General features: G+C 42.6%; 1 protein-coding gene across 1 annotated transcript; it reads left to right on the top strand.

Annotated features, from left to right (window-relative positions):
- Nucleotides 1–4761: 4761 nt before the first annotated feature.
- On the top strand, nucleotides 4762–9100 carry LOC136431213 (uncharacterized). The gene is made up of 8 exons (XM_066422526.1): nucleotides 4762–4894; nucleotides 5600–5876; nucleotides 6119–6209; nucleotides 6368–6684; nucleotides 7064–7318; nucleotides 7717–7835; nucleotides 8144–8454; nucleotides 8748–9100. The coding sequence occupies exons 2-8, from the start codon at nucleotides 5643–5645 to the stop codon at nucleotides 8816–8818; spliced, it is 1398 nt and encodes a 465-aa protein (XP_066278623.1). The 5' UTR covers nucleotides 4762–4894; nucleotides 5600–5642; the 3' UTR covers nucleotides 8819–9100.
- Nucleotides 9101–12170: the final 3070 nt, after the last annotated feature.

Raw genomic sequence — 12170 nt, forward strand, 5'->3', positions numbered from 1 at the left:
GCAGACCAAAACACTCGCTGTACTGTTGTTGTTGTTGTTGTTGTCCTTGTTTAACGTCTATTACTTCGTTAGACATGGTCTCTAGGTGCTGTGCTGGTCGCTAGGTTTCAGTTCTAGTTGATTTCTCGCTAGGTTTTTAGCACTTGGTGAATTGAGGTAGCGTGTTGCTGGATGTGTTTCAGTTGAGCACGTCGAATCTGCGAGTGCTCTCGATGTACTGGGAGAATGTTCTGTACATCTGTGTGTTGATAACGTCAGTGAGGTCTTCTCTCATTCCAGCAAGAGTGACGATGTCCGTGTGTCTGTTCTCCGCTGGCGTGCCGTAGGTCTCGTATATGCTTTCGATCTCCTGCAGCATTTGGTGTCTTTCCCTTTCATAGCGGGCGCAGTGGTACAGGAAGTGGTTGGTAGTCTCCGGGGCGTCGCAGTTAGGGCAGTTTGGAGACATCTCAGGGTTCTTCCAGTTTTGGTAGGCATTGAGTTTTGTGTGGCCACTGACTATTCGGTTGATGTTGATTTGTGTGCGTCTCTTTCCAAGTGCTTTTCCTTTCTTCTTCATGTTCATGGCTATCTTCTGCATGTATTCGCTTTTAGTGTTCAGCTTTGTTCTTCGGTCCCATCTCATGAGTGCTTGAGTTTCAATGTGTTTCGTGGCCTGTTGTCTTGTCCATGATGCGTTCATCTGGGTGTTAGCAGCTTCAGCTGCTGCTAACTTTGCCTCTTTGTCTGCAATCTCGTTGCCGGGTATGCCCATGTGACCGGGACACCATGTGAACTGTATTGTGTGTCCTTGTAGATGGAGGGAGCGTAGCTTGTTTCTGATGCTATGTACAAGGTTGTTGTATGCAGTGACTTGCTGTATACCTGTGACTGATTCTATTGCAGCCTTGCAGTCACATAGGATGAGGACATGATTAGCGGTAGATGGTCGTCTGGAGAGTGTTTCTATGGCTAGGTGAAGACCTTCCAGCTCCCCTTCGTAGTTGTTGGATCTGCTTGCCACTGGTTTACGCACTGCAAAGGGTTCAGTGCTTCCCCATTGTTCGTAAATGACAGCAGCACTGCCGGTGGGGCCTGGATTTCCCAGGGCAGAGCCGTCTGTGAAGACGACTGTTGTCGGTTGTCTGTTGTCTGAGATGTTTTGCAGCATGTGTATGATGTCATCTCTTGCTTTGTCCTTTCCACCTGTGGTGTGAGTTGTAGGTGTGAAGGAGCCGGTTATGGTGCCCATGACAAAGGGGGGTAGTCTTCTGTCGTAATATGGTTCCTTGTCTACTGTGTGTTCCTCTAGCTCTTCCCTCAGCTCGTTGAATCTGGTCTGTAGCAGGTGCAGCTGGGATCCCGTCTGGTTGGCTGTTTTTTGAGATTTCATGAGTGTGATGGCGTCGTAGATGGGGTTTCCTGTGTGCTTTGTTGCCATTCTCAGGTAGCTCTGGGCTTGCCTGCATGTGAGATGTATGTCGATCGGTGGTACCCCTGTGATTGCTTCCAGTGCTTCCGTGCTTGTCCGTTCAAGACACCCAGTAGCAGCTAGGAGTGCTTGTCTTTGGACAGGTGTGTAGGCTTTTTCAAGTTTGTCCATGGCGGAGACGGTGCATTCTGCTGCGTAGTCTAGGATTGGTCTGACTAGAGTGTTGTACAGGAGGATTTGAGCCTGTTGGTTTGGGTTGTTCGTCGCATGTGTCACTATGCTTACTGCCTTCAGGGCTTTGAAAGCTTTCGTCTGTGTTGTCTTGATGTGTTTCTCGAAGGTCAGCTGCTTGTCTAGGGTTACCCCTACCAGTTTGAAGTCGTTGACCACCTGTATGTCTTTGTTGTTGATTTTGAGGTCTGCAGTGTTAGTTCTGTCAGCATGTGGGGGTGGGAAGATCATCGCCTTAGTTTTGTCGTGTGCGACTTTCATGTTCCACAAAGGGCACCATTCATGGATGACTTTGGACATCCCTTCTTCTACGCTTTCTCTCACAGCTTTGATGTCATCGCCAGTCTTCCAGGCAGCTGCATCATCTGCGTATTGGAAGTTGTCCAGGTTGTTGTTAGTGTAAGCGTCTGCCGTGTACAGGTTGCAGAGGGTGGTGGAGAGAACAGCCCCTTGTGGGATGCCGACTTTGCTTTGTTGTGGATGGGTGGTGATGGAATTTACTCTGAAAGATGTCTCTCTGTCCCGGAGGAAGGTGTTGAGGTAGCACAGCATCCTTCCTTTAACACCCTTAGTGATGACTTTGTAGAGTAGACCTTCTTGCCAGATCCTGTCAAAGCATGATTCATAGTCTGCAAAGACAGCCACGGTGGTTTTGTTTTGTTTCCATCCCTCCGTGATGTTTTGAGTGAGCCTCAGTACTCCATGTGGTGCACACCTGTTCCTTCGGTAGGCTTCTTGGGTCGGAGCTAAATGGTTGTTGACATCTGCCCACCATGTGAGTCTGCTGTTGATCATTCTTTCCATTATTTTGCCGATTACACTGGATAGTGTAATGGGACGGTAGGACTTGATTTGGTTGTAGCTGTCTTTGCCTGGCTTCCGTATGAGTACCTTTGTGTCCTGCTTCATTTGTTTGGGTAGTTGCCCGTGCTTCCATATGGTTTGCAGCATGTGAAGTAGCGCTTGAACTAATGCAGGTCCGCCTTTCTTGATCATGATTGGGTGTATTCCTTCTATGGGGCTGGGTGCAGAGTTAGTGTTCATTCTGTTAATGGCAGCTTGGACTTCTTCTAGTTCAAGGTCTGCATTCAGGGGGTCTTCTTGTTCTTCATCGTCGTTGATAGATTGCGATTCATGTTGGATGATGGCCTGTACTGCGTTGGTGACGTTGTGTTTCCATTTTGTAAGATTTCCGTACATGTCAACCTCGCAGGGCGCGTAGGTTTCAGTGGCCACTTGTGCAATCTCTTGGTCAGTGACTGCCACTTCTCCATTGGGTAATTTCAAGGGTTGTACAGCTGTTTTAGTGTTCTTTTTGAGATGAGACTTGATAGTTTTCCAGAAGGCTTGGGGTTGCTTTGGATCCATACTTTTTAGTTGCTCGTCCCAGTGTTTGCTTAGAGCCTCTTCTTCCATGTGTGTGAGGGTTTCCTTCTCTTTTAGATACTTGTTCAGGTTGTGGGTATCTCTTCGTCTGTGGAATTTTCTTAGGGCTGTTTTCGTGGTCTTCATTTGTTCTTCTAGTGCTGGATTCCAGTGTCCTTTGCTGTGGGTGCTTATGGTCTTCTTGTTGATGATGCCATCAGTACATCTGTTGAGGGTGGCCTTGAAGGTTTCATAAAGTTCATCGATGTGTTCTGATTCTGTGTTGTTGTGTTGTTGGAGCCAATCGCGAAACTGGTTATGGGTGGTTTCCTCCCATTTTTTCCAGTCCACATTTCTTAGATCCCATCTCTGTACTTTTACGTCTTCTTTCTTAGTTCCTACTTGCATAGTGATAAGGTTGTGGTCTGTCTTCAGTTGCACTTCAGGCTGCACTCTCCATTTGTCAATCATTTTTGTTGCAAGTCGGTTGGTGATGGTCAGATCGATGATGCTGTTGTCTCTTGTTGGACAGTGGTTGTTCATGATATGGAGGCTGTTTGCTAGAAGGAAGTTGTTGAGAATGTGTCCCAATTGGTTGTCTTTATCGTTTCCCCAGGCTGGGTGTCGAGCATTCAAGTCCCCACACAGTATCACGGGTTTTCTGTTGTCTAGCAGGGGCTTCAGTGTATGTGTAAGCTCATGCATGGCGTCCTTGTTTTCTGGTGGTACGTAGACTGATATCAGTATGAAGCTAGTGCTGTCGGTGTAGATGTTTGCTGCAGTGATGTCGGCATGTGTGGTTTTGTCTAGTTCTATTTCCATGGTCTTGACATGTTCCTTTGTAGCAATGGCTACCCCTCCTCCCCTTTTGTCGGATCTGTTTGTGAAGGTCCAGTTCCATGTTTTCAGGCATGGTGGTTTGTTTGTCTTGGTCCATACTTCTGATAGACAAAGTATGTCAATGTTTTGTTTCCTGCACATATGTTCAACGAGTGTAGAGGAGGTGTTGATTGACCGTATGTTGACCTGTGCAATGTTCATCTTGCTTGTAAAAGTGCTGTCCCGTGTGGAGTTTGCTTGAGTTTCAGAGTCAGATGTTTGATCACATGTGGAGGCTAGTAGTAGGACTACTAGTACAGTCAGGGTGTCACTGGCTATTTTCATTACTTGCTTTATTGGTGTTGTCTTAGCTGTCTTTCTTGTAGCTTTTGCTTGATGGACTGGAATTCCCGGCACCTTGGATCGTTGGCAGAGTGTCTACCGCTGCAGTTTACACACTTGGGTTTGCACGGGGTGGGGTGATCTTTGGGTCCTCCACACTTAATGCAGCAGGCTGCTACTTTGCACAGTTTAGCTATGTGACCGAGTTTTTGGCAGTTGTAACATCTGATTGGAGTGGCTTTCTTGCTTCTGTATGGCTCTACTGTGACTGTTTCCCCTCTTATTGTTATGGTCTGTAGGAAGAGATTGTTCAGTTGTCCGTTGTGTGTGGCGTCGATTCGTGCAACCCTTAGAGGTTTGCCAGTGTCTTGATAGCGGTATCTGTGGACCTTGACGTGGTTACCGGTGAGTTCAAGTATGTTTTGTTCGATTTCTTCTTCTGTAGCTTCAACGGGTACGTTCTTGAGTATCGCCTTTCTTCCGTATGTTTGGTTTGTCTTATGGGTCGTGAGTTGCTCTCCTTTGGTGTCAAAGGCTCCTTCTGTACTGGCAACGGTTGGAATAATTAACCCGTGACCCCAGGGCTTCAGAGGTCAGATGGGGTCAATAGGCTTCTTTCCCGCTTGTTTCAAATATATTTGTCGTCCGCTTCAGATGTCGTCCGCTTTTACTGTCATCCAAACAGCGGGAAGAAACTGGTCTCTGGTCTTCAATTAGGTCGATAAGGTACTAGTAGAGCCTATGTTAAAAATGTAAATAGGTCTAAGTAATTAATTGTGCTTTATAAGTAGATCTATGCAAGGAGGTTAACGTTATATAGCCTCCTTGATCTATGTTGTTGTTAGCCTGCTGGGTGTCATCCTGTTTAGTTCCAGGCAGCACTACCTTTATGTTTGGTGGCCTGTAACCAAACAGGATAATCCTCAGGCTATGTTGTTGTTTAGGCTTATATATGATGGCTACAAGTTCCTTAGGTTGACAGGTAACGTTACTCCCCTTCGTAATTTTTCTCATATTCTATAAAACAGACAGCCTTTTATATATAAAAAAGCACATATTTAAAAATGCAGCTTGCTGTTTCTGTGCCAATCATAGAAGAGAAATTAGCCTGGATGCCAGACCTTCAATCTCTAAAATATTTTTTTGGGGTCTGGATCCAGGCTAAGAAAAAACAGTATTTACATGATTATATACTGGAAACGTGAAACTGGACCTGGTAACGTGTAAATTCACATTGAAATGTCTGACAAGCCTGTAATTCATTTGACAATAATAGAAATAAGAATATTATTCAGGTGCCTGTCTCTTTTTTTTTTCATTACTGAGGTTGACAGTAATATTTGATATTGCATATTTGAGCGTAGGTAGAACTTAAGGCCAAGGAATTTCCATTGAATTTTCCGAACTGGTGCCGGATTTCTCTAAAAACAGACTACGCTCAGCAATAAAGCAAGCCCACTGGAGGCAAGAGAAAATGAAGAGGACAAGGGGTGACATCCCTCAGGTTGCCGTAAAAGAGAAAAGATGGGACTATCTAAGTGAAGAAGAGAAGAGGCTTCTACGATGCAACAAAAATAAAGTTAGTCAGATTCAGAAGCCTGGACTACACCCAGATGTTATCAAGTGGATGGATGAAGAAGCACAACGACAAGGTGTGACGGAAAGAGGGCGGCATGGATTTATTGTATTTCATGAGATGAAAATACAGGTAAGACTGTCTATTGTTTGAGTAAACAATACATTATCATCATTATTTATAAGTTGTAATAAAAACCTGCATCAAAGGTCACATTTTGAAATGAAAAGTATGAGATTGTATCTGCTGTTCTCTTAATATGTTGCTAAGCACCTAATTACTATGCTGGATGCCCATATGTCAATGTGCACATCAGCTATTTCTGTCTTCTTTGACACTGAATGTTTTATGAATTTGAATATTGTTACTGTTAGGGAAGCATCCAGCTAGGGGACGAGTTTGAAATTGCTGGCCTCGTTGACCTGGGGGAGTTCTATCACAACATGCGGTCCCTTCAGACAGGCGGTAAGGCTTAGGGGCTATGTTTTATATAATAATATAATGTTTCCCTTTTACCTAACCCTTCTAGTTCTACGACTGTGTTAAAAAGTGAGGTTATCACACTTGTATTACATGTACCTTTAATTTACTATTTACTATCTGTTACATTCCACAACCTGCAGGTGACAGAAAGGCTGAGATGGCCACCCACGTGTTCCAGCTGGCCTTTCAGGGATGCGAGGGCTTTTTTTTTCCCTTTGCTTGGTTCCCAATCACTGAAATTGAACCCATCAACATTTTCCTCCACCATTGGGACAGTGTATTCCACTTAAAACACCGCAAATTCTTTTCGCATGCTTGCCTATGTGATGGGAGCCAAGCAAATCGAGACTTCATCATGGGTCACTTCAAGTCTCCTGAAGATGCTATTATGAACAAGTTCACTGTAGACAACAGGTACGACAGCAGCAGCAAGTACTCATTCATCATGGATCCACCGGTAAGTTTTAGTATTGCTGATACTGTATCAAAGTTAAACTGCAATTTCCAACACAAGTATTTGGACTTACGCAAATTCTTGAATGTTCAACTCCAGTCCTAATATCAAGGAATGAGGAATCCAGTCTCTGTGACGTCACGTTATACAGATAGGACATGTGACTCAGTGAGCAGTGGATCATACGATGCAGAAGGTCTGTGGTGCCCCCATCTCTGTGGGACGACTGTAAAGCCCAGATGTAGATGGCTTCTTTTATTCCTCTTGCATAACTCTTTCTTTTATCCTAATACTATTTACTAATTTCTTCTGGCTTATCCCATCATGATGAAAAGGGGTAACTCCTTTACTAGCATATCTGATTGCGAATTATTTTTTTCAGCACACCATTAGAAAGCTGAGGAACAACCTGGAAAAAAGTTCCCTGACAGGCACAGCCAGCTGTTTCAAGTTCAATGGGAAGCACATTTTATGGTCCCATTTGGAAGAAGCGTATCTTCATGACAAAACCAATGCCAGGGCACCAGTGACATCATGCAAGATAGGAGACAGCCATTTCCAAATCACCCCTGCCACACGCATGACGAACCATCTTGCCGCTGACATCTTCAGTGACAACATGCTTGAACTGCTCTATGTGAGTTTTCTTCTTCTTCTTCCATAATGTCCATCTGCTGAAAAATTGGCAATAACTGACATGTATCGGGTCAACCGACTGTAAGGTGTTTGGACCAACGCACACCAGGGCATGCGTGTGCCCCTACTCTATTTTGAAAGGTGTGGTGGGTTCTTTAACATGTGAGGGGTATGGCTCTCCCCAGACACGGGATCTCCATTTAATGTCTTGTCCAAGGGATGTCCCTAACCTATTCTAGGTACTCATTTACACCTGAGTGAAGTGAGGGACTTCCCACAGTCTTGACTTTGGCTTTGCTGTAAATGTAGATAATGTAAATCAGTGCAATGCTCTATCATTTCAGAATAATAGTATTTCTATATTCTATAACAATGCTTTTCTCTCAAATTCTTTTTCAGCACTATCAGGAGTTCAAAAGAGGTCAGGAGGGAGATGCTGATTCCATGGCCTTAACTTGGGAGTACCTGTCTGTAGCCAAATTGTTTGTGAAGACATTTGCAGACACCAAGCCCATACGGTTAGAAAACTTCACTTGCACATTATTAATGATTGTATTGTCTTTCACTTTAAATGGTGAAAAGGCTACATAAGTCCCTGCAAAAAATCCTGGTTGTATTTTATACAATGCACAGTCTCCATTATCATTATCATTTACATTACCCTGATTGTTTAAGTCTATATGAGGTTGTTACATGTTATTACTTGTGACAAAAAAGATGTTCAAGACGTACAAATTGCCCCTGTATACCAGTCAGAAATAAGGAAATTAACTTCCTTTTTTTGTTTGCATCTGTTGATTGTCTTCTATCTGGTTCTTTCATGTAGAACGATGGACGATCAGAGGTTAGTAGAGCTGGATGCAGCTCTTCAATGGTTTCTCGACTGGAGAGAAGATGTTATGGAGAGTGAGAATCAGACACCCAAAGAACGGAACAAAGCCTACATCTCTGACAAGCTGCACGTTGACCTGTGCTCTATGGTGCTTGGCTATAAGTCGTATGTCTGTACTATGATAACTCAATTCCCTGGGATGGGACCTGTCTCTGCAAGTACCAACCTAGTTGCCTTGGAAAACATGTTTGGTTGCATTCGTGCCTCCAATGGAAGCAACGCCAACCCTACAGTTCTACAGTATGGTAAGTGAGATCACTTGAACTCTGTTATCTTCGACATGTTTTCCATTGCATAACTATCATTAAATTCTATACACTTCTTAACATTGTGTAAAAAAAAGGCTGTCTCACCTGTTGTATTGCAAGGTGGGATGAAGACAGGTCTTGCATAGTTAAGGTGGCAGTAGTGGTGTGGTACTAGTTAAGATAAACTTCTGTATTACAAATTAAACATAAGTACATGTATGTGCCGTCATGATAATGATGATGATGTGGCGACATATGACTAACCAAGTACTGTTGTACATTTTTTTCAGGTTCATCTGTGCATGGGTACATCCGCTGTCGTTCCTTCAAGGGACGAAATGGAAATGCATCCAGGAAGTAATGATTCCTAAGCTTTTGCCCCTTGATGTTATTGAACTGTTTTAGTTAATATCCAGTCACTGTATGGCTTATCCTACAAGTTCTTATTGTATACTCAAATATGTAGACATAGATGAATAGATTTTACATAGCTCATAAGTAAATAATGGTCCTCAATGTACAATGTCACTGCAGGTATGATAATGAAGGCAACAGCAAATGTTCAGGCCTGATTTGTCCACATTGAGTGGTCCATGGACTACTGGAAGGGTGAAGTCAAGTAAAGATATTGCACAAAAATGTTTCCCATAAGTTTTTTCTTGTGGTTTTGTACACTATTGTATTGCAATGCTTAAGATAGGGGGATGTACTTGAGTATTTCCATCTAATGCTACAGAAACACTGGATCAAAATGTAACAGTCCTCCATAATGTCTCAACGTCATGCTAATATTCTATGCAACAAATTTGGAGTTTTATAACTGCTACAACAAACAAAAAATTAAGTCACAATTAGCATGATTTGCACTTCATATCTGTCTAAGCTACCTGCATACTAAGTATCATATTGACAGTCCTATAATATTAGCGAAGCCTTAGGGGCGAGCTTAATAGTATATTTTACGCCCGATTTGCAAGAATTCCACAGGAATTTCAGGAATCCGTCCGGCCAACTCTGTGGATGCCCTCCTGTCACTTGATACCTCATTAGCACGTCTGGCATCTAGGCACTCAGCAGTCGATGACAGATGACCTACTTTTACGTGGTGTCAGATTTCGTACTGTCCGGAGTGTGTCAGGGAGTTCACCGGATCTAGTATTCTAGCTTTGAAAAGGCTTTGCACATCCCAGTTGATCTATTATCACCAAAACGTGCTGAACATCATGCCTCCCACCAAAAAAACCTCTGTAAAAAGCAAAACTTGAGGAGATCCAAGCATATAAAGAAAGGCAAAGTTTTAAACGGAACGATAAATAACTTGGGTTACCGCTTGGGCAGTCTACACTGAACGCCTTACGGGGAGGGGTGCGGTGTCGGAAAAACAACAGTAGCTCCTCGAAAACACATCCTACAGAGCTAGAATAACAACCAAAACGATCATAGGAGCCCCAGCAAACCGGTTTTCTAAACTTCCGGCCTAGTTTCTCACTCCACCTATCCAACAATGCCAGAGAAAAAAGACACTACAACGGGAGTGTACTCCAGCCTTTCCACATATGCTAGGAACTCCTCGAGTTACATGGTGCCTTTCTATATCTGCTTGGCAGATGCCTTTCGGATTTCTTAGTGCGTTTTGCACAATATTATGGCAGAACTAAGATCTAGAGTGCTACGTTGGTCCTTTCCTTACAGTGAAGTAAGATCAATCCAGACACCTTCGCTAAGGCAATAATTTTTAATTGCCACACTTATTCCAATTAGATGAGATATGGTGTTTTGCATTAATTATGCAAATTAGGAATTTATTTGCATAATTGGTATCTGTTGATGATCCACTTTCCATAAACTACATACGTTACAATTAGCATAAATCCATCTAAAGCATCTGGTCCAGACCAAATACCACCTTGGTTCCTCAAAATGGCCCCCAAACCTACACCACTTCTTTATTACATCACAAGCTATCTGCCACCCAAAAATCAAGACCACAGCACGTCCAGGTCAAAAGATACAAAAATTGAAGGTCTGCTGCAGTACCAAAGTCACATACCAGGGGGCCCAAAATCGACCTTGAATTTCGGCTTCACAACACCTGCCCACATACCAGATATCATTGTAATCCATCAAGAGGCTCTTGAGTTATGCTGACTGGAGTGGTGCGGAAACACAAATATACAGAGTCTACAGACACAGACACACCCAAAACAATATCTCCATTTTTCATGGAGATGATAAACAAACTCGAGGAGATTATGAAAACCTAATGCAAAGGTCCCTCCCATTGTAACCCTTGTGTTCATGACATAGTAATATGTTGTTTTTATATTACTAACGCATGTATTCGTTTTGCTATCTTTGTAATTTACCTATTCTGTCACTTTCAACTAGATTTCATCTCTTTTCAGACTTGACCGTCGACCGGACCAAGGACTTGACTTGAGACCTATTTTATTTGTTTGTTTTATATTTTTTTAAAGGCTGCTTTGATATGATCGATACAAAATTTTAGCATGAGAGTATTAGATTCACAGCCAGTACATTTTGTATTGTGTAACTTTGCAATTTACATGACCTACAAAGAAGCAGCTATTACCATCAATTTGCATTAAAACTATAGTCCTAGCTTGCTTTTATAAAAAAAATACAGTTTTGACGTTATTGTGTGCTGCTTCCCATACAGATGTAATCGTTGCAAACATAACTTTTTTTATTTCTGACATATGCTTATGTAATGCGGGTAGATAATGATAGAGGTTATATAAATAGGTTTTAATTAAGACCTTACTTGAATACGTGTTGACAATAAATCAGCACTTTTACCTGCAGTTTTGTGTTGAAACATACTTCACAGACACATTTCACAAACGTAATACATATATTATCACATTCATAATCTAGACAGATCAGTCCACAATGGATACAGCGGTTGGGACGTAGTAGTCCACAATGGTTGGGACGTAGTAGTCGATGTGGACCGACCAGAAACACGACTTCTGTCACGTCGTGAAAGCATCGTGAAAACAATGACTGATGATGATCCACTGTATTCTGCAGCTCAGGTAGCCTAAAGCATGTGGACTTGAAGCGAATATGTACTGATAGTGCACAGGTTAGAGGGCGTGTAACTACCCGTCGATATCCTCTTGTTTCAGCCTCCTTGGCTTTTGAAGAACAATGTTGCCAGTTAGTAACAGGAGCTATCAAAACGCGATAACAATCGAAAAACATTACGATTAGCAAAGAAACAGATGTAGATCCATCGATTTTGTAAAACCCTGGTGTCAGCTTTCTAACTCATTGTGTTTTGACGTATAGACACGTCTTAAGTCGTCTTTCATAGACGCCGGTGATTATTGGCATTCTGGGGCGAGGCTCAAAAGAAGGACGCGGCGGAAGAGCCTTCATCACATTACATGTTAGAAAGTGTAAACAAGAAAACAGACGTGAGAAACAGCTGGCACTCTGTTATGCCTGAATAAAACTATATTCCCACGTGTTGAAATTAAATCATTCTGGCTTACATCATTATAACCTTGGACGAGGTTAAGGCCATGTCCTGTATCAAGTAGCATAGAGCAAGTACTCATGAATAAGGATATGAAAATAAGAATATGAAACGTCTGATATTTTCATATGTTATCCAGTGGTATAGATTTAATCAAAATTCTATTCTTCAATTTCCTGGATGACTAATATTCACAAACGTATACGTA

Source organism: Branchiostoma lanceolatum, chromosome 1 (assembly GCF_035083965.1).
Source record: "Branchiostoma lanceolatum isolate klBraLanc5 chromosome 1, klBraLanc5.hap2, whole genome shotgun sequence".
NCBI lineage: Eukaryota > Metazoa > Chordata > Leptocardii > Amphioxiformes > Branchiostomatidae > Branchiostoma > Branchiostoma lanceolatum.

What these genes read in the sequence shown, in the direction of transcription:
- LOC136431213 (XM_066422526.1), top strand. Translation starts at nt 5,643, where the DNA reads ATGAAGAGGACAAGGGGTGACATCCCTCAGGTTGCCGTAAAAGAGAAA. An exon ending in TTCATGAGATGAAAATACAG is followed by an intron (nt 5,877 to 6,118) that starts GTAAGACTGTCT and finishes TGTTACTGTTAG; the next exon opens with GGAAGCATCCAGCTAGGGGA. An exon ending in ACATGCTTGAACTGCTCTAT is followed by an intron (nt 7,319 to 7,716) that starts GTGAGTTTTCTT and finishes ATTCTTTTTCAG; the next exon opens with CACTATCAGGAGTTCAAAAG.